A 20,080-nucleotide genomic window follows, 5' to 3' on the forward strand; every position below is an offset into this window, starting at 1 on the left:
ACTACACACAACTTATAGGAAACATCAAAGGCCATAACTTATCTCTTTGGAAACACTTAAACAGTTCAACCAACAAATCATCCAATCAAAAAGGAATTGAGGAACTAAAAATAAATGGTACGGCCATCACAGATAAAGCTACCATGGTACGTTAATTAACACCTATTTTATATAATCAGTAGAGGAGCTAACACAAAATATTGATACTCCAACTATAACTAATAACACAGAAGCTATAGAATCACCAGATTCCTTTCATATCCAAGAGGTCAATGAAGCAAAAATTACCAAAGTTATCAAGATTATCAATTATCAGATTCTAGGGCAAAAGACATTTATGATTTGGATACTTGTTTCATTAAGAGATACAGCTCTATAATGATAAGACCTGTGACTCTTCTCATTAACTTATCAACTAGGACCAGCAAATTCCCAAATAACTGTAAAAAGGCATCACAGCGGTCTTCAAAGCAGGGGATCATGACCTGATATGCACCTATCGCCCTATTTCTATTTTTCCTGTTCTGTCAAAGCGTCTTGAGAAGGTCGTGGCAGCACAGCTAGTTGACCACCTAAAGACCAATCAGCTCCTTCATCCACAACAATTTGGTCTTAGACCAAAATGTTCCACAGAAACTGCAAATTATAATTTCATTGAAAATGTAAAGCGTTCCTTGGTAATGTCATGGGGGCAGTGTTTCTTGACCTGACATTCAATTTTTCAAAACAAGCAGTCGATTGGAGTCATATCTTCAAACTAGAGAGCAGTGTGTGAAAGTTGGCCAAGAAAAGTCATCTCTTTTAAACAACAGAATGGGTATCCCCCAGGGTTCGATCCTGGGTTCACTGCTTTTCAGTCTGTTTATAAATGACCTGCCTACAAGCTGCCCAGAGGCCGGCTGCCAGCTTTATGCAGATGATGCGGTCATATATGTACCAGCCAAGTCACCTAGCAAGCAGCGAAGATCCTGACTGCATACTTGGATGATGTCTATCAATGGCTTCAACATAATCATCATGTCTTGAATTTGAAAAAAAGAAAAAGTTTTTATGTGTTTCTCCATTAGAAAACAGGGCACACTTGAAAATTTTAAAAGGTCAATGATTTCAAGTGTTTAGGAATAATCTTAGATCCAGATTTCATAAACATGTAAAGAAGATTTCAGAAACAATAAGGACTAACCTTAATTGTTTCAAATTAATCAGGCACTACATACCAACTCAGGCAGCTCAGTTATTTATGCACGCTATGATTTTCTCTAATTTTTCATACTGTATAACAGTATGGACTCAAGCATCACCATCCACAGTCAGACACCTCACGTCCTTATACAATCAGGCACTGAAAGTAATGGACAAAAAGTCTGTTCGGTGGCATCACTGTCACATACTGAAAAAATACAATCCACTTAGTTTTGAGAGCTTTACTCATTTTTGTTTTCTAAATTAGTTTTCGAATGCATCAACAGTTTAACCCTTCGAGCCTCTTTCCAGATATATCCAAAGACAAGACAGTAGCAGAGTAACTAGGAGCGCGGTGAATGGCAGCTGTAAAATATCACATCGACAATCACCCTTCTCCGTGAAGGTTTGTCAACTCTGGAACACATTACCAACTGAAATCAAATTAATTCCAGATATAAGATCTTTTACAGCAAAGGTTAAGTGCTGGCTTAAAGCAAACCAGAGCCTTACCCGTTTTTAGTTAATTGTATTGTACTGTTGTGGGTTTTTTATTTTCTCTTTCCAAGTGTACATCACAGTCAATGAATTTCAGTATGTATATTTTATTGTACTTCTATATCTGTACTGTACTATGGTTTTATGATGATTTTGCTTGGCCTTTTTTCTAATCTTCAAATAATAAGCTTGTTTGGTTGCTGCAGCCGAACTCCTGCTGGAAAAACAACTAAACAAAAACATTTGTCCTCTGGTCACTCCACGAGAGCCTAAACACCCAGAGCGAAGGCCTGAAGCTGCTTTGTTTTCAGTTGTAACCACGGTGACAGCAGAGCATCCTCCCATGATTCCCTGTGATGCAGAGTGAGCTAATTGGCCTGTTAGTGAAGCCGGCTGGAGCCTCCAGAGTGTCCAAGTGTCCACACAGACGTCTCTGGGGTTCGGCTTTGTGTTGTGTTACAGACGGAAAGCGCTGCCGGAGCTCCGCCGGGGCTCATTACTGTGACAGATACAGTAAACATGATGACATAACACTCACCATCCGCCTGACATCACATGGAGACCACACATGCACAATGCAACATAATAAACAACAAGATTAAAGTTTTACCGGTTTAGTTCAGACTTTTACCTGAGAACAGGTGATTTCTGAGCTCCTGGAGTTCTAGTGGGAGTTCATATACTTCCATAAAGACACCACAGCGTCCAGTTGAATGAACTCTGCAGCCATTTTCTCCTAAAACAGGAAAATAACAACACAAGTGTGTTTACATCAAGTATAGAGACAAGAGGACTCAGAGAGAGATGACATAAAGTTTAGTGATATAGCCGAATATATACATAACACATATATTTTTATTTATATTGTATGAGCATCAAAATAATGTTTGTGTAAACCATTTAAACCAGTTTAGGACTGTTGGATGAAGCTTAAACCTCCAACACACAATAAACAAAGTCTGACTAATGCTGGATTTTTGATATTTGAGAGTTCAAGAAAATCTTATATATGGTCACTATGATCGTCAAATATATACATATATATATATAACCTGAATAAATGAGTGGAGGAACATAACAAATACAGATGCTTCCACAAAGCTGCATGCTACAATTAGCAATTAACATCCGATTATGCTCTGTGGCTTGTATAAAAATGCTGAGCAGGCCCAGTTGATTCTGATTTTGTATCAAGATGGCGAGAGGAGAAGATCTAAGTGACTTTGAAAGAGGGTTGATTGTTGGGGCAACGGATGGCAGGAGCTTTAGTCACAAAAACGCTCAGCTGGCTCATGTTTCAGTAGGAACAGCGACTAAAGTGACATCTGCATTTAGATCTATGAGAGGAGATAGTATCAGTAAACAGGGGTGGAAACTGTGGTTGACAGCACACATTTGATGACCGTGATATTCGTGCATTAGTGCGATATGTGAGGAAAAACAGAAGAGCAACTCTTCTGGACCCCTACAGTGAGGGGGTCTGGGGGCTCTGTTATGCTGGCATGGTTTGGGTCCACTTGTCCCCTCAGAGGGAAGGGTCACTGCTGATCAATACAAAGTAGTTGTGAGTGATCAGCTTTATCCTGTGATGAAACATGTCTATCCTGATGGGAGTGGTCTCCTCCAGGATGACAATGAATGGTTTGATGAGTATTAAATGATGTGAATCACATGTTATGACCTTCACAGTCACCAGGGGTCCGTTTCACAAAGCAGGTTTAGTGAAAACTCAGAGTTTGTTAACCCTGAAATGAGGGAAACTCTGAGTTTTCCGTTTCAAAAAGGGAGGTAACTCAAACCAGAGAAAGAGGGGTAACTCTAGCCTGTTTCAGAGAGAGGGGTAACTTAAGCTCTCGGTCAGTTACCGTAGCAACAGACTCTATGAACCTAACCTGGTCGGGACCAGGTTTTTCTCAATGAACCTCGAGTTTCTCTCAGTCTCCGCCCTCTTTCAGAGCCAAACACTCCATTTGATTTCCTCATTCATTCAGTCAGCAGGCGAGTTTTGGCGTAGCCTAGTTCTGCCGTCTATCATTTAAAAAAATCATTTAAAAAATCAGAGTCAGTATATTAGAAGTCCATTGGGCACAATAAGTGGCGACTTTTTCACTAACATGACATGTCCTTTTGATAACGATCCCGTGGATGAAGGTGCAGCATTACTGCACAGAGAGTTAAATATTCGTTGAGAGATGGTTATCAGACCGCGCATAGATGTTCTAGCATTTCCAGACAATTATCTTTTTGAGCGGTACCGTTTCACGTCACAGTCCATCATCTACATACACAACCTAATCCGTCCTTACATTTGCAACATTACCAATCGTAGTCATGCTCTCACATCCCAGCAGATATTGTGTGTTGCGCTGCGTTTCTTTGCAAATGGAAGTTTTTTGTACAGTGTCGGAGCCAGCCACTGGCCTTCCTATAGTCTGGCTTATGGCCAGCTCCTCTGCCTCCGTTAGAGGTGGCGGTGCTGGACCACCACCCGTTTTATGGACATCTGCCTTCTTTCTGTTGGCTGAGTAGAAGTCTGTGTTAGTTTAAATAGGATTAATTATTTAACAGAACATGATGTAGATGAGAAGACATTTATGTGTGTGAAACCAGCATTATGTTGGGGATAAAACAGCTGCTCAGTCAAACAGCCACTTAATATTTACTTTACAATGTAAAACATGATCAAAATGAGGTACCCCTATGAGATTATTATCGAGGTTTTTCTTTTTGTGTTGCACTTCTTTCTGAAAACATGCTCAAACTCGCCGTATGAGCGAATTAAGATTTCTAGGCCTAGTGGGGCGAAAAACGCAGCCCTCCTCTTCCCCGTTGCCATGGTGACTCGTTGAATCGGGGCTCAATTGATGCTGGCTTTTTATAGTTGTGGTGTACGCGCTTAACTCCAGGTGAAAGTACTCCGAGTTGATTAAACTGACTCAAATCAGCTGTTCTGGAACCGGAAACTCAGAGTTTCTTATCTCAGAGTAGATCAACTCAGAGTTCAGGATTAGACTCAGAGTTTGTTGAACCTGCTTTGTGAAACGGACCCCTGATCTCAACCCAGCTGATGTGTTAGACAGCGCTCTCCATCATCATCATCACAACACCACGTGAGGAAGATCTTTATGAACAATGATGAAGAGTTCAGAGACTGTAGGATCAATAACAAGGAGCTCTGAAGCTGTTCTGGTGGCACGTGGAGGTCCAACACCTTACTGACACACTTTATGTTGTTTTTTCCTTTAATCTGTCACCTGTCTGTATATATATATACATATATAAATGCATATTATAAACATTTTAAGAATCCTTAAATGTGGTTGTTGTAGTAAAAAATAATGACCTAGATATGTAGTGAGTGGGACATTTTACAGTGTAAGAATAAACATGTCATTTCTCTCTGGTGGACAAACTACTTTTCCTAGATGACGTCAAACATAATCTTTGGCATTTCTCCACTGAAATTTAGTGTAATTAAATACTGTAATAAGACAATATTGGGTGATGTATCAGATGCCCAATGCTGCATTATCAACTAGGAAAAGTGGGCTACTGCCCTGGAGCCCCAGACCTTTGTGATGATTTGATTAATTGTAAGCTTGTCTGGTAATATGTCAAAACACAATGAAAACTGTATTTATGAGGATGAGCGGTTGCTGAATATTTACCTGACCTCGAGGTCTCGTTGTTGAGAGGAGCCCTGCATCAACAACAAGTGTTAAGCTTTCTTTTTTTGCATTGTAGGCATACGGTGTGTTGGGGGTACCTGTGTGTGAGGATGTCGACAGATCATTTTTACCTGCCCTGCACATGTCCTGTGGTCACTTTGTGTGTTAATGGTTCTTTATTGATAATATGAGACATCACTGCTCGGTGTCACTTGCCTGTGTTTTTGTGTAACTTTTAGAAACAGTCACAGGAAGACCTGTCTATTTAAATCTGCCAGGTGAGCTGTCATACTTCTGAAAGGTGAAGTGTAACAGTAGCAGGTCAATAAGGAGAGATCAATTGGAAGTGTATGACAATATTTATTGATGTTAGCGCCAGATAGATTTTTGGCGATTGGACTCCAATGGCGTGAGGTATCTTCATAAGGCAAAGGCCCTTGTGGAGATATGAGACAGGATCTCCCTGGAGTACAGACGCTGGCGGTGGTAGAGTGGACAGCAAGTGGTTGACAAACAAAATCAAAGGGTTGTGGTCCCAGTGAGTAGGTGGTCTTGAGGTTCTGCACCAGTGCCCAAATCAGGTAGCACTGGTAATACTTGTGCAGCAAGTACCGGTGTCGGTTCCTATATGTGCCTCATCAGCAGCAGATAAGCACTTCCAAACCTGGAAGACAAGGTAAGTTGTACCTGGGGGAACAACTCTGAACAACAGCCAACCCTACATTCCCTGGCGTTCATCACAAGTCACCTGCAATCTGACTGCTGACCCCTGACCCACCTCAGCTCCACTGGCACTGAATTTGCTATGTCAGGATCCACTACAGGTTTGTTATCAATAAACATATTAAACCCGACGTACTGTCACCCTCATACACTGTCTGAGAACAAATGGATTTAAACAATAATGTGACAAGCACAAATTTAAGAGAATGAATCCAGTAAAACACTAAAACACAGGTGTTAGCCTGCTGCTAACACCTGCCGCTAACACCTGCTGACTGACCGCAGTAGCAACAATAACCTGTAACTCCGGGTGACGCAGCTACAATAATTTAACACTGTACATTAAAGGGAAATAATTAAACCAAAGGGGAAAATTCTGTTCTTCTTACCTTATTGGGAAGCACTTTATTTAAAGGTGCTTGAAAAACAAAGTTTTCCAAACATGCTATTATTTTGGCTGCATGATGCTGCTACTGTCTGGGATTTTCTGTATGTCTCTACAGCCAATAGCAGCATCAGAAGGAGGATATTAAAGTGCTGATCCAGTGTTCAGTAGGGACAGGTGGACGGAGGAGAGTCAGCTTCTGACCTCATCACACTGCAGACAGGACGAGTTTAGGGACAAACTCACAAACACTAACAACAAGTAACAACTGTTGATTAGTTTTCTGCAGAGCTGAACTGTCAGCAGCTCTTCAGGTTTAACTCAGGTTCATGTTGGAGTCAAGAACTGACAGCTGTGTGACAATAGTTCACCTAATTTTTCATTGTCATATAGCTTGACTCTAGTGTTGTGATCTATTGTATCATTTCTTTCTCTATACTGATGTTGATGTCTAGAAATTTCCTGGATGAATCTTGTTGTTTTCAGCTCTTTCCTCAGTGTGAAACCAACATCGTGAGGAGAGATGAGCCACCTCTGCTCTTTGTGAGGTTTGTTTACTAAAATGGTGTTGATGTGTTGTTTTTCTCCTGACAGAAACCTTTCAGAGATGCATGCAGACACTAACTGCTAAATATTATTGCTGCATTTCTGGTCGACATGATTTCTCAGCTTCCTCTGGAGTCACCAAATGTTTCCTGCTAATATATGTTTTTGATCCAAAGCTTGCAAAATGTTTGGCCTTCTGTCATTGGAGACAAAATAAGTGGAGCTACAAGGACGGTGATAAGTGGAACATTCTTTCTTTCTTTTTTAAAAGTCAAGACAAATCAGATTTATTTATTATCTATTTATTCATTAGATTTTTACTACATGTGCAACTTTTGACAGTGTCTGTAGATCCTGGATTCAAAGAGGGAAAAACAGTCAGAGCAACAGAGGAGGTGTCTTCATGTTACACGTGTCACAAAATAGAAAACTTAACAAGAAGAATTACAAAATCACAACAATATTACAATATTAAGTAAATATTATTGTCACTGTGTAATTTCATAAATTTTTTGAACAATGTTGCTTAACTTCTAATTGTTTTTTTTTGTTTGTTTTTTTAGCTTTCAACATTTGCACATAACTATAGTCATAAATGACCACATCTGAAAAGTTTGTGTCTCTGTTTTGTTGTATAAGAAGTCAGTCTGATAAACAGCTGCTGCCAACTGACTTTTACACCTTATTGTTCACCAAATACTGGAGCTCATGTTCAAGCTGATCAGCTTGTTATTGATCTGACATCAATTAGAGTTGAACTGTGAGATTCCGATCAGCCAATCGTTTCACCAAAGAGTGGCACGTCTGTCTCTAACAAACAATCTCTGGTCAGTAAAGACAACAGTCGAGGCTTAAATTAAACCTCTATAGTGCTCATCTGTTTAACTGTTGATTATTGGTGGGGGGGGGCTGCTCTTCTGTTAACATTTGGATTACAGCCTTTAAGCATCAGAGATAATGTGTTACCACAGCAAACAATCATTTCCAAAGTGGGGTTGTGCAACTAGAAAGCACCAAACGGAAACATAATTTGCAGTTGTGGAGAAGTGAATGAACTCTTCAGATGTTATTTGTGTGTTCAGGGTGATCAGACAGAAACTCTGGACAAGGAGGTTTTAGGAGGAGGGGAGGATGGCGCCGCTGAGGGAGAACTTCTCCTCACACGAACACTTCATCCTTGATGGTTTCAGTGAACTCGGAGCTCTGAGGCCCGTCCTCTTCATCCCGTTCTTCATCATGTTTGTTGTGTCGCTGTCGGCCAACTCCCTGCTGCTGTACGTCATCATTTCTCAGAGAAGCCTCCACTCTCCGATGTGCATCCTCATCGCCGGCATGGCGTGCGTGGACCTAAGCCTGCCGCTCTTCTTTGTCCCCAACATGCTGTTGAGCTTCTTGTTTGACTGGAGGGGAATCTCTCTGATTGGCTGCCTGGTTCAGATTTACATTGTCCACTTGTTGGGAGCTTTTCAGTCCACGCTGCTGCTGTGGATGGCTCTGGACCGCTACTTTGCCATCTGCACGCCACTCTACTACAATGAACGCATGGCGTTACCAAGATTCCTCAAGTTTGTGATCCCACTTGTGGTCAGAAATGTCCTCATGGTCACGCTGGTTGTGAGTCTGGTAGGACCGCTGTCGTTCTGTGCTACAAACGTGATAAACCACTGTTTCTGTGAGCACATGGCCTTGGTGGAGCTGGCATGTGGAAGCACTGCTGTCAACAGCCTGGTGGGGTTGATCTCCGTGTTCTTCATCGCTGTGGTCGATTTCTTCTTCATCACCGCCTCCTATGTGGTCATATTCAGCTCTGTGCTTGGGTCTGGCAAGTCAGGCATCAAAGCGCTCCACACCTGCGTCACCCACATCATGGTCATGACCGTCAGCCTGACCATCATACTTGTTGCTTTTCTGTCGTATCGAATCAGAAGTGGTCTTCCTGCAGCTGTTCGGGTTTTCTTCAGCACCATGTACCTGCTGTTCCCGAGCTGTTTCAACCCGATCATCTACGGCATCAGAACCACGAACATACGACAGCACATCCTGAAGACGCTGAGCTGCTCTCACTCTGTCCAAACGGAGCCCTATTCCTAAAAAAATAATTGTATTTATATTATACTTGAATACTATTAATAGAAGTGAAATGTCATTTCCACCAGAAAAAGAAAAAATAGATTAAAGTGAAGAACGACACAGTAAATTATTATATATTAAGTCAAGATTTTGACTTTTAATTCAAAAGTAAGAGATCAAATCAAAACATGAGACTTTGTCAGAACTGATGAACTAAATCAGACGAGTCAAGTTTTTAAAAGTTTAAGTCAAAATAATAAGTTTTGACTTTTTTAAATGCAAAATTATGAGATGAGACAAAAGTTTGCCTTAAAGTCATAATTATGAGAACAAGCCAAGGTTATAAGTCAGAATTATTAGATACATTTTACTGTGTCAAATTATAAGAAATAATAATCATTTTAAGTAAAATGTATCATACTTAGTGAAGGTATTGACTTTTTTCAATCAAAATTTAATTTAAAAATCTTGTGTTTTAAGTCATAATTGTGAAGCAATGAGTCAAAATGTAGATTTATTAAGTAAAAGTTAATAATTACAAAGTCAATGTTTTGACTTTTTATAAGATTGTGAATAAAAAGTCAAACTTCAGACTGTTTTGACTTTTTAGACTCAAGTTTTTATTTTCAAATAAAAAAAAATAGATAAAAATTATTAACATTCTCACTTTGTGATTCACAATTATGATAAAACAATTTAAATTTATGAGATAGTCAAAATGTTAAGTCAAATACTAAGTCATACATTTAAGATAGTGAGTCAAATATAATATAAACATATATTTTTAGTTTTTAAATGCTGATACACAAGAGATATAATGTTGTATTAAACCATAATTTAAATTCTGAAACTTCCTGAAAAACAGATTTTCTATTTAACAGAAAACATAGCTGGATAAAATGTATTTATTGAAACTGAGAATTACATTCGATACTTCCATATCCTTGTGAGCTACATGTTGTATTTGTAATTCATATTGTACATACTGTTATTTAATAATGCACAGCTATATTTTCATAACAAGGCATGGGTGTTAAATAACCACATATATTAAACGTGTTTTTCATGTTGTTTATAAAGGCATATTTTACATAGTGCATGTATATTCAAACAATTTATATGATAGAAATATATTTACTGCATATGCTTACATAATATTATATAATAAAAAGAAATTTCCACAAAAATCTGTTTTGATTTGAAACTCTCATGATTGTAGATTTTAAACGTTCCTCACTTACAACAAGCAGCAGACTGGATTCATCTCTAGAAACTTTGTTCAAACATCTCCTGATACATCTGAGCTGCTTCGCCTGTTAACTTATTACAACAGTTAATCTAGTAAAGGAGGTTTGTACCACAGACTATCAGCTGGCAGTTACATAATGTAAACATGAATAAACAGTAAGTAAGTGATAATCAGAGCCGCCACTAGATGTCAGTGTGTCTCGTTCTTCTCTGTGTTACTGTTCACTCACCACACAGTGAAACTCTACATCCCAGCTGCTTTAACACAGTAATCACCCTGCTGTTCACATCACTCATTGTACAGAGCTGTGATTTCTGGTTAAAGATGATTATGTTGCTGCTCTACAGGGCCTCAACCTAATCTGACTTTATGTATCTGTGGATTTTGGATCACAAAGAAACTGAAAATGTAAATGATTTAAAATTTTATGATCATTATGTCCATGTATGTCTCTGATAAAGCTTCAAGACACATCTGCTCAAGTTGAAAATGTTCCAGTTCGAAGGACATAGCACAAACCAACACACCCTCATAATTAAACAACCTGACAGGTCGATCGTACCTGCAACCAGACAGACTCATAGCAGCGTTTTCTATCAGTAGTCGAGGTCTGGTTGGGTTTAGGGAAAGATCATGGCTTGGGTTATAATGATCACTTGAAATGTGTTTTTTACTTCCTTAAAAGCTATGGAACCTTTGTCGTCATGGCAACAGTAAACACCACAACAATCATTACAGTTTTTTAAAAAAATGTCACAACTCAGCTGGAAACAGGAAGTGAACAGCGGAACAGAACCTCCTCCTAATATGGAAAATTGTCACCTTATATTGACGTCATCTGAACTTCGTCACTTCTCTGGGTCATAATTACTGCGTAAACGTACCTATGGGTCGTTTTTGCCGACTGAATTTTTGAGTCAGGCAAATGTTTTCTTCATGTTCAGTCTGAAAGAACAACACTCACGCTGCTGTTAGCTTATCATGGTGGAGAAGCTGAAGGTTTTAGCTCTCTGCAGGCTTAACAAAGCCTGACTCGTCTCAGCTGAGAGGCCTGATGAAAGACAACACACTGACCCTCCAGTTTAGAGAGTTGAACATTGTGTAAGAAATCTTCAACCTTCAGCAGAGAAGTCTGGAATGACCGGATGACTCCCAGTAGTGAAATCCTTCTGGAAGTCAGAGATGTGAACAAAAATCTACTGGAGCCAAAAACCAGAACCACCTACGAACATGAAACATCCAAACCATGTAACATCAGTGTTTACAAAGTGAACAGTGTCCCAACAACAACTACTTTTTGTACCATTTGAGTGGTTTCCACTAATGAAAAGAATTTTCAGAAATTTACTGTAATATTTTACAGTTTTTTTTTTTGTTTTTCTACATTACGTGTAAATGTCATAAAAACACAGTAAATTATTTTTATTAAAAATATTCACATAAAATTCATAAAATAAAGGCTGTAATCTGTAAATTAATATAATGGAATATTATACTTTTTTTAACAGGATTTTTCAATTACCTAATGGTCTTGAATGTTACGTTACATTGAATTCTATGTAAAAATACAATTAATACACATCCTATTACTGAATGTAAAATTAAAGCAACTTTCTGTTTTTTTACTTTAAATGTAATGTTAAAAAAAAAAGTTAAAAAAAAAAAAAAGTTAAAAAAGTAAAAAAAAACACTGTCAGATATTGGTAAAAAAAAAAAAAAAAAAAAAAAAAAAAAAAAAAAAAAACCTTTACTTATTCTACAAAGAATTTTTTTTTTAAATACAGATATTTACTGTAGACATTATCTGCATTTTTACAGTCCAACTGTTGTTAAATAAAAACAAAAAAAAAATAAAATATTGCTAGAATGCTAAATAAATGTAGAAATGTGCACAAAAAAATGAAAAACATTGCATAAAATACCTTAAAAGTACTTAATTTAAATAATGTCTTGTTCTATATAGTATTCTTCAGCAAATAGAATTATCTAATTTATCCTTAAGACTGCCCCATCAAAACACAAATTTCTGGATGTAAAACACAAAAAAATTATGTACAATTATATTCAAGTTATCCTCCTTTAACACCCATTAATAGTATCTTGAGAGCTTTAGGCTTTAATTGTATGTGATTATCTCATCTATTTACAGTAAATTCCTGGTAAAAATATTGGTTTGATACTGCACAAAAAAATAGGATCATGCGAAAATGGCTTACAAAAACATAATTTTAATAATCATTACCTTAAACAAATATTATCTGAAGTAATTACAAGCAACTATCCAATAGATTTCTTATATATTATGTGTACACTGCCTTCATTCTTCAGAACCTGCCACTTATAGGGTGCTTGAGGCTAAAGAGAGCTATTGTATTTAGGTCTTGATGCACAACATATTGGTGTTGAGGCTACATATCAAATCAAATGGTGATAAAAATGTATGTTTGTTGTATCCCATGTTCCATCCTAATGCTGAGGAAAGACTAGGGCTGAAACCCTTTTTTGCTGCTGTGCATCATTAAAAAAGTGATTTACACTTATTTGTGAGGGCGACTTAATTTGTTTTTTTTTGTGAGATGCTGCCATGACAGTGTTTTTTGTTATCATACATACTAACATGTGCAACACATGCTTATTTTAAAAAAGATAAGTAATTTCATTTAAGTGACAGCTAGTATGCTAGTGTTAATAAGTTTAGCCAGTTAGCTTGATAAGTTACTAATATTATTTATTAAAGAAGCATCAGACCGCCCAGCTGCTCCTATTTGCTGCTAGTAAATACATTACCAGTAACCTGCTGCCTACCGACTAAGTTAGTGTTGGTGTGAAGAACACACAATAAAACACAATGCAGTAAGATTTACAGTGTGGTAGTGAAATTAGTGTGGTCTGTGTAAAGTGCTGTGTGTGTAATGTGCAGACAGGTAATTAGTGTTCATTTTTCATAAGCCTGGTAGTCTGGTGGAAAAACCTGTCTCGGAGCCTGCTGGCTCTGGTTTTGAGGCTGCAGTACCGTTTACCAGATGGCAGAAGGTGAAACAATCCGTAGTTGGGCTAGAAATACAGTTGTAATACACTTGGAAAATAATAGAACACCTCAAAATATGTATGTTTTAATGTAATGTTAGTATATGTGTCACTAATTTATTGATAAAATAAGTATTTTAATCATGATAATTATTTGAACTTTGCATCCCCCAGCCTCTTCCTGAGTTGTTTTGCATTGCTGGCATGATTTTCCCAGGCACAGCCTTCACATACGGCCTGCGTGGTTATTGGAAGGTTCTGGGCCTCAACATCCCCATGGTCATACCCAGCCTCACCACCCTGCAGGAGGGCGTTCTCAGCCAGGGGAAAGCCTAGTGGAGCTTAAGGAACTGCTTCTGGGTGCTACACTGCATGACCCAGGCCTACTATCTGTTTACCAGGTGTGTGCACTAGCTCACTCACTGTATAGATCAGTAGCTAAACCGCACTGTCATGTTGGAATTATTGCATGACGTAGGGCTAGGTAGAGAGAGCGTGATCAAAACTGGAGGAAACTCGGATCATGTCAACACTAACGCACCTAAGAAGCGCTGTGTGTAAGCATTTTGGATTTTACTCTATCAATGGATAGATGGATCAAATTATTGATAAAGATAAGGCTGTTTGCCGACTTTGTATGAAGCAACTACTTTACAGTAACGTTACCACAACAACAAATGGAGTGACCTGTTAGCTTCTCACCCAAGCGAGGCTAAAGAATCAGAGCACCAGCAGCTACACAACCTCGCTTAACTGCCTATTTTTTGCCTATAAATTACAAAATGCTAATGTTCTATATAATCTGAAAGAATTCCATAGCACTGTGAATTCATTCAAAGTGACAGCCGTAGCGCGTATGCTGCGCGGGAGATGGACCTGCTTTTCTGCTGCTCTGTTCGTTTAAGCTTCAAGTCTATTTTTCCCAACCCTGGGCGTCAGTGAAGCATGGATATACATACTTTGACTGCTTTGTAAATAAATTATATATTCACAATAAAGAAATCCATACATAATTATGTTAAACTAATTTTGGCCATCTGCACCAGGATTTCAGTTTCTATTGATAGGCTAGATGATCAATGATTTAGAGAATTTTCACTGTATTGATTGATTAATGTGTATATTTGTTGTTTGTTTTTTATTTTAAACTGTATATTCTGCATAATTCAATCATTATATTGCAAGTCAAAAACTGAAAATCACTCTCTTGCCTAAAGCTTGTGCAAAATACTGCACCAGAGTTTTAACTGGTTCCAAATGTAGAGACTACTACATCACTCCAAATTAAGCATCCCAGCACAGGATACCAGTCAGTTTTACAAATGGTTTTAAGATTTTGTTGATCACATTTAAAGAACAGCTTGTTCTGGCCCCAACCTTAATTTCAGACAGTCTTAAACCCTTAATGTCCCTGCACTAAGAGAGGCAAAGTTTGATCATGCTCAATTTCTGTTCAAGCGGCAAACTGCACTCCTTAAGAGCAGCAGCCTCCAAAATGTCCAAAGTAAATATCCGTATTTTTAAACTAAATCTCTGTAGAATAACTAAAGGTTTTTTACTGTCATTTGATGGTAAGTGTTTGGCAACTTTTGCTGCCAGACTTTTTACCATTTTTTTACGATTTTTAAAAAAATTTGATTTCTATTGTAGGAAGAATGTGTTGAGCTGTTAAATCTGCATAACATGTCTACTTTAATGAATTTAGATCAAATTTTGTTATATAAAAAGATTCCATGATTTCTTGTTTATTTGTTCTGTGCTTTATTTTCAGAGAACATTGAGACAATAAACTATGTAAATGTCAATAGAAACTGGAAAAATAGGTGTTCTAAAGCATTTGACCAGTGGTGTAAATATATAGTATATATCTATAAAATACCAGATGTTGGATGGGTTTTTTGTTCATTGAACATTAGAAATAAAAAGGCTCCTGTGTTTATGCTGATTGTGCCTCTTTGTGTCAGTCAAATCTGACAACACAAGTTCTCAGTGAGATACCTTTAAATTTATTTTAATTGCCAAGATGGAGGGAACGTCGTACCAGGGATGAGGAGGATTAATTAAGCAACTTCTCAATACTCAAAACTAAATTATATCAGCTTTTTCTACCGAAGGTCAACAGATGTACTGCACTGAAACAAGCATCAGGTTTTCAGATCGGATCAGTTGTTTCAGCTCTCAGCAGTTTTTACTGGAGTTTTAGCTCAGAGTCACCAGGGCAAAAACCTCATTACATCCGCAGCTCTGAGTCCCACCAGTCTGACTGAAAAGACTAATTAACCAAAGCAGATAATTAATCCCAGCGTCCCTCTCAGAGGAAACTGAACTCTGTTGTTTTGACCTTTGGGCCAATTAGCTCTGAAAAGCGCCAACAACAAACCGCCAGCTGAGATTCCTGAGAGGACGAACTGCAGACAAATTAGATTTTACAGATTAAACCGCCGAGGAGACATCTTCCTTCCTCTGATTTACTGTTTCAATATGAAATAATATCAGGCTGCAATATTTGTTTGATCGCTGTTACGTGTTTTAAGAGGAAATATTAGTGTGAGTTTTCCCTTTGCTACTCTTGCAATGTATCAGAGTTCAACTCACAGATAAACCTCAACAATCTCTGGCGACATCAGCACAGAACGAAGAAGATGAGAGAAAATACCAGAGTGGTGAAATTAACAACAAACTGCCAAGCTAATAAAACAAGTTTGAAACAACAAATATCTGCCTAACTTCTGATTATTTTCTATTTTTATATTATTGTATGGTAATAGTCTAGATTACAACAATAAGAATGTAAAAATACTTCTTTTTATGACATTTGTAGATTTTGTGTAATGATGAGAGCATTTAGTGATAAAACAAGATCAGATTATATCTTGTTTATAACAAAACTAACACGGGATGATTATAATAAACTATTGTTTATTCTTCTCCTCTAACAGGCTCGGTGATGTTTAAATGAGTTTACATTTGCATAAACGTGTCGATTTGAACCAGTTTAAGTGCAGCTGCATTTGCAAACAACTTCTCGAGGGACGTCTGGACTTCGGCTATAAGAGGAAGTGAGAGAGGACGGAGTCGCTCCTGATGACCGCAGCAGACAGCGGCAGGTAGGAATCTCTTCAATGATCAATCAATTAAATGCTAAAATTATGAATTGTGTTTTTCAATGGCACTCATTCAGTTTCATATGTTTACTATTAAAAATACTGTATGTTGTTAAATTAAAAATGTATATTAGATCATAATTCAGTATTTTAAAGCCTGTTATCCTGAGTTAATGATCTGTGATAGAATATAGAATACAGAGGTACGTATACCTCAACTGCAGCAGGGCCTTAAATGTAAATAAAGTAACTGTCAAAAAGTAATTTACTTTATTTTACTAATTGTACATTTACTCAAGTAATACACTGTGTATTCTATTACACATTACTACACTTTACCTCCACCAACCACATTAAAATGCAGACTACACATGATTGCATCAACAATAAAAATCCAGAAAAATAACATTTTACTTTTGATAATTTAAGTACTTTTATGCAGGAATTTTACTTTGAGTTGGATTTCTTGTATGAATGGCATCATCATGTTTTAGTATGACTGTTGTCTTGATAAATTCAGTGTATTGTCTATTGTATATTATCATTTCACTTTCTCTCTTCAACACTAATACGTTTTCACTCACTTCTTAATTGCATTTGTTCTAATTAGCTGTTTTGTCATTTGCCGTTCAGCTGTTCAGAGGGTATCGTTCTAATGGGGGTTTTCCCTTAAAAGTTGACTCCCCAAAACCACAATGACGTATTTTTTTCATGTATTTCCTGGTGACACATGGTGACCAAAGCAAAGCTCCCTGCATGGCTGAATACCTGTAGAGGTAAGTCACAACATGTTTTTTTGCAATTTTGGTGAACCGATCCTTATCCTTTATTATAATCAATTACCTAATCTATCAACTTTCGCTTTAAATACCAATAAAAAAAAACACTATTTAAATCATTATGAATGGGGAAATCGCTCTTGTTTCTGATCAAGTAAAAATAAATAGAGAAGTATTTTGTGAAGAAAATGTGTGTGAGCATTTAAATTTAGAGCACTGCAGTATATAAATCATAAACTTTACGTCACGTACAGTTCATCAGTGTGCAATACTGAGTATTTTGTATGTATATTGTATTATAAACTGTATACACGGTTAAGATGTACAATGGATGTTATGTGATTGTTCTGTTGAAGTTGGTAACTAATTAATTTACAAAGTATAAACTTTCTAAATAAAAAAGTTATAACACCTGTTTATAAAGAATTACACAAGATTTGACAAATACATTGTGTTAGTAACAAGAAAACTGTAAGAGGAGATAAGTCCCAAAAAACTGTATAAAATTAAACACTATATGAACAGTATATGAAACATAAATGGTTTTGGAGTTACTGATGAACACAGAAAGGTAGAGGAGTATAATAATGTAATAATAAATGTGCAGGCCATAAATAAATGGTTCCTCTTTTTGTAGCACCACAGAAGTTTCAGTTTCAGTTTAAGTTCATTCATTTGTTACAATGTTTGTAACTCAGGTGCCGTAAAAAAAAAAAAAGCATAAGAAAAACATTAAAAATAAGAAAATGTATTAAAATACATTAAAAATTAGAGAATAGAATGTGAGAGTACATTAAAAATAAGACATTAAAGTGCACAAAGTGGAATAAACAACATACGTGTTGAGGAGGAAGTTAAAAGAAGGCCAGGTTGTAGAGTTAAGTTTTTACTTGGCTTTTAAAAGTGCTCACTGAGGTTGACTCTTTAATTTCTCCAGATTTCAGGCACATAAAGCTGCGTCCTTGATGTCCTGATGGGTGCATTGCTGTGAGAGCAGCAGCAGGGTGTCAGACAACCTCAAGGCTGGGACATGTGATTTAATAGCTCTGCTCAGCCATTTAGTGCTTCGTAGACCATTAAATTCATTTAAAATCAATTCTAAAAGTTTACAAAGTAGCTGAAATCGATGTAATGTGCTCAACTTCTCCTGGTTCTGGTTAAGAGCTGGGCAGCTGAGTTTTGAATGAGTTGTAGTTGTTGTGGAAAAGTGCATTACAGTAGTGAATTCAACTAGAGATGAAGACGTGAATGAGTTTTTCTGCGTGTTTTTTATTTTATTTATCAAACTCTCATAATATTCTTGAGGTGAAAAAAGACTTTTTGTTTTTGTGATAGAATTTATGTGGGAGTTAAAATTTAATTCAGAAGTGTTTAACTTCTAGTAGAAATTGCTGTTTCTTTCTGAACCTTCTCTGTTCAGGTGAAGTCAGCAGCATGTTGGAGGTATTGCAAGGCAGGAACTTCTCCCACAGCACCTTTGTGTTCCAAGGCTTCCCCAAGCTGCAGAAACACCGCCGGCTGCTGGCGCTGCCGTTCTCCATCTCCTACCTGTCAGCGCTGCTGGGAAACTCTCTACTGGTGTACGTGATCTGCAGCATGAAGAGTCTGCACAGCCCCATGTACTTCCTCATCTGCATGCTGTGCATCGTTGACGTCGTCGTAGTGACTGCAATCATCCCCAACATGCTCCTCGGCCTCCTGTTCGACTGGGACGAGATCTCATTGGCCGGCTGCTTGACTCAGATGTTTGTCACACACTTCCTGTCCTCGGTGGAGTCGACTTTGCTGCTGGCTATGGCACTGGACCGCTATGTGGCCATCAGCCAGCCGCTACGCTACACTGAAATCATTGACTCCTCCATGTTTGTGAAGCTGCTACTCTTCACTCTGGTGCGCAGTGGCTCCATCATGGCAACGCTGGTGGGTCTGGTGGGTTCTTTGCAGTTCTGTTACTTGAACACCATCCAGCACTGCTACTGTGACCACATGGCGCTGGTCAGCCTGGCCTGTGGCAACACCGACAGAAATAGCGCAGTCGGCCTTGCCGTGATTGTCTGCTTCGTAGGTGTGGACATACCCCTCATCTTCTTCTCCTACATGAAGATCCTGAGTGTTGTCCTGCAATCCGTCGCAGCTGGCGAGGACCGCTGGAAAGCGTTCCACACCTGTGGGACTCACTTGATCGTCATGATGTGTTTCTACCTGGTAGGCAGCGTCACCTTCCTCTCTCACAACCTGAACATCCCCATACTGACAGACGTCAACACCTTCATGGGTCTCATGTACATTCTGTTCCCGGCGACCGTCAACCCCGTCATCTATGGAATTCGGACCAAAGAAATCAGAAACGGTGTTTATAGACTTTTTAAACTCAGAGCAAAGAAAATCCTGATGGTGAAGGTTTCCCCTTCTAGTAAAGGTCAAATGTGACGCAGCTCTCAACTTGCAGATTTAGATTTCTTATCTGCGTTTTATGAACCTCATGAACCTTTTTAGTCTGAACCTTAGTTTTCTTTTTCTGCTCCAAGTAAAGAACATTTTCCAACATTCATGTGAATCTCTGGTGGCTTTTTTGTGATGTACATCAACATGTCTGAGTCACATCCTGTAAAATATCCTAATATTTCCTTAACCCTCTAAGTTTAAGAGGCTGCTGGCCTTTTACATTAGAGGACATAAATAACAGAGTACTGAAGCCAAACAGAATCACTTGAATGACTTGTATGTTCCTGCTGCCACAGAATCTTTAAGATAAAGTCAAAGTTAATATTTTATTTTTGTATTTTTTTACCTTAATATCAGTATGATGCCTGAGTTATATGAATTATTTTAATAAATAAAGGCTGTGA

At 37.9% G+C, this 20,080-nt stretch overlaps 2 protein-coding genes across 2 annotated transcripts; both read left to right on the forward strand.

Annotated features, from left to right (window-relative positions):
* Positions 1 to 8,132: 8,132 nt before the first annotated feature.
* LOC137186676 (olfactory receptor 52K1-like) lies at positions 8,133 to 9,093 on the forward strand. The gene has a single exon (XM_067595747.1). It carries the CDS (start codon positions 8,134 to 8,136, stop codon positions 9,091 to 9,093), a length of 960 nt encoding a protein of 319 aa, XP_067451848.1. The 5' UTR covers position 8,133.
* Positions 9,094 to 18,354: 9,261 nt separating this feature from the next.
* On the forward strand, positions 18,355 to 19,740 carry or55e1 (odorant receptor, family 55, subfamily E, member 1). Its single transcript, XM_067595868.1, has one exon. It carries the CDS (start codon positions 18,666 to 18,668, stop codon positions 19,659 to 19,661), a length of 996 nt encoding a protein of 331 aa, XP_067451969.1. The 5' UTR covers positions 18,355 to 18,665; the 3' UTR covers positions 19,662 to 19,740.
* The last annotated feature ends 340 nt before the right edge of the window (positions 19,741 to 20,080 follow it).

The sequence above is a fragment of the Thunnus thynnus genome, chromosome 7 (genome assembly GCF_963924715.1).
Source record: "Thunnus thynnus chromosome 7, fThuThy2.1, whole genome shotgun sequence".
Lineage (NCBI taxonomy): Eukaryota > Metazoa > Chordata > Actinopteri > Scombriformes > Scombridae > Thunnus > Thunnus thynnus.

Bases quoted from the DNA above. Each gene is read 5' to 3' on its own strand.
- LOC137186676 (XM_067595747.1), top strand. From the start codon at position 8,134: ATGGCGCCGCTGAGGGAGAACTTCTCCTCACACGAACACTTCATCCTT.
- or55e1 (XM_067595868.1), top strand. From the start codon at position 18,666: ATGTTGGAGGTATTGCAAGGCAGGAACTTCTCCCACAGCACCTTTGTG.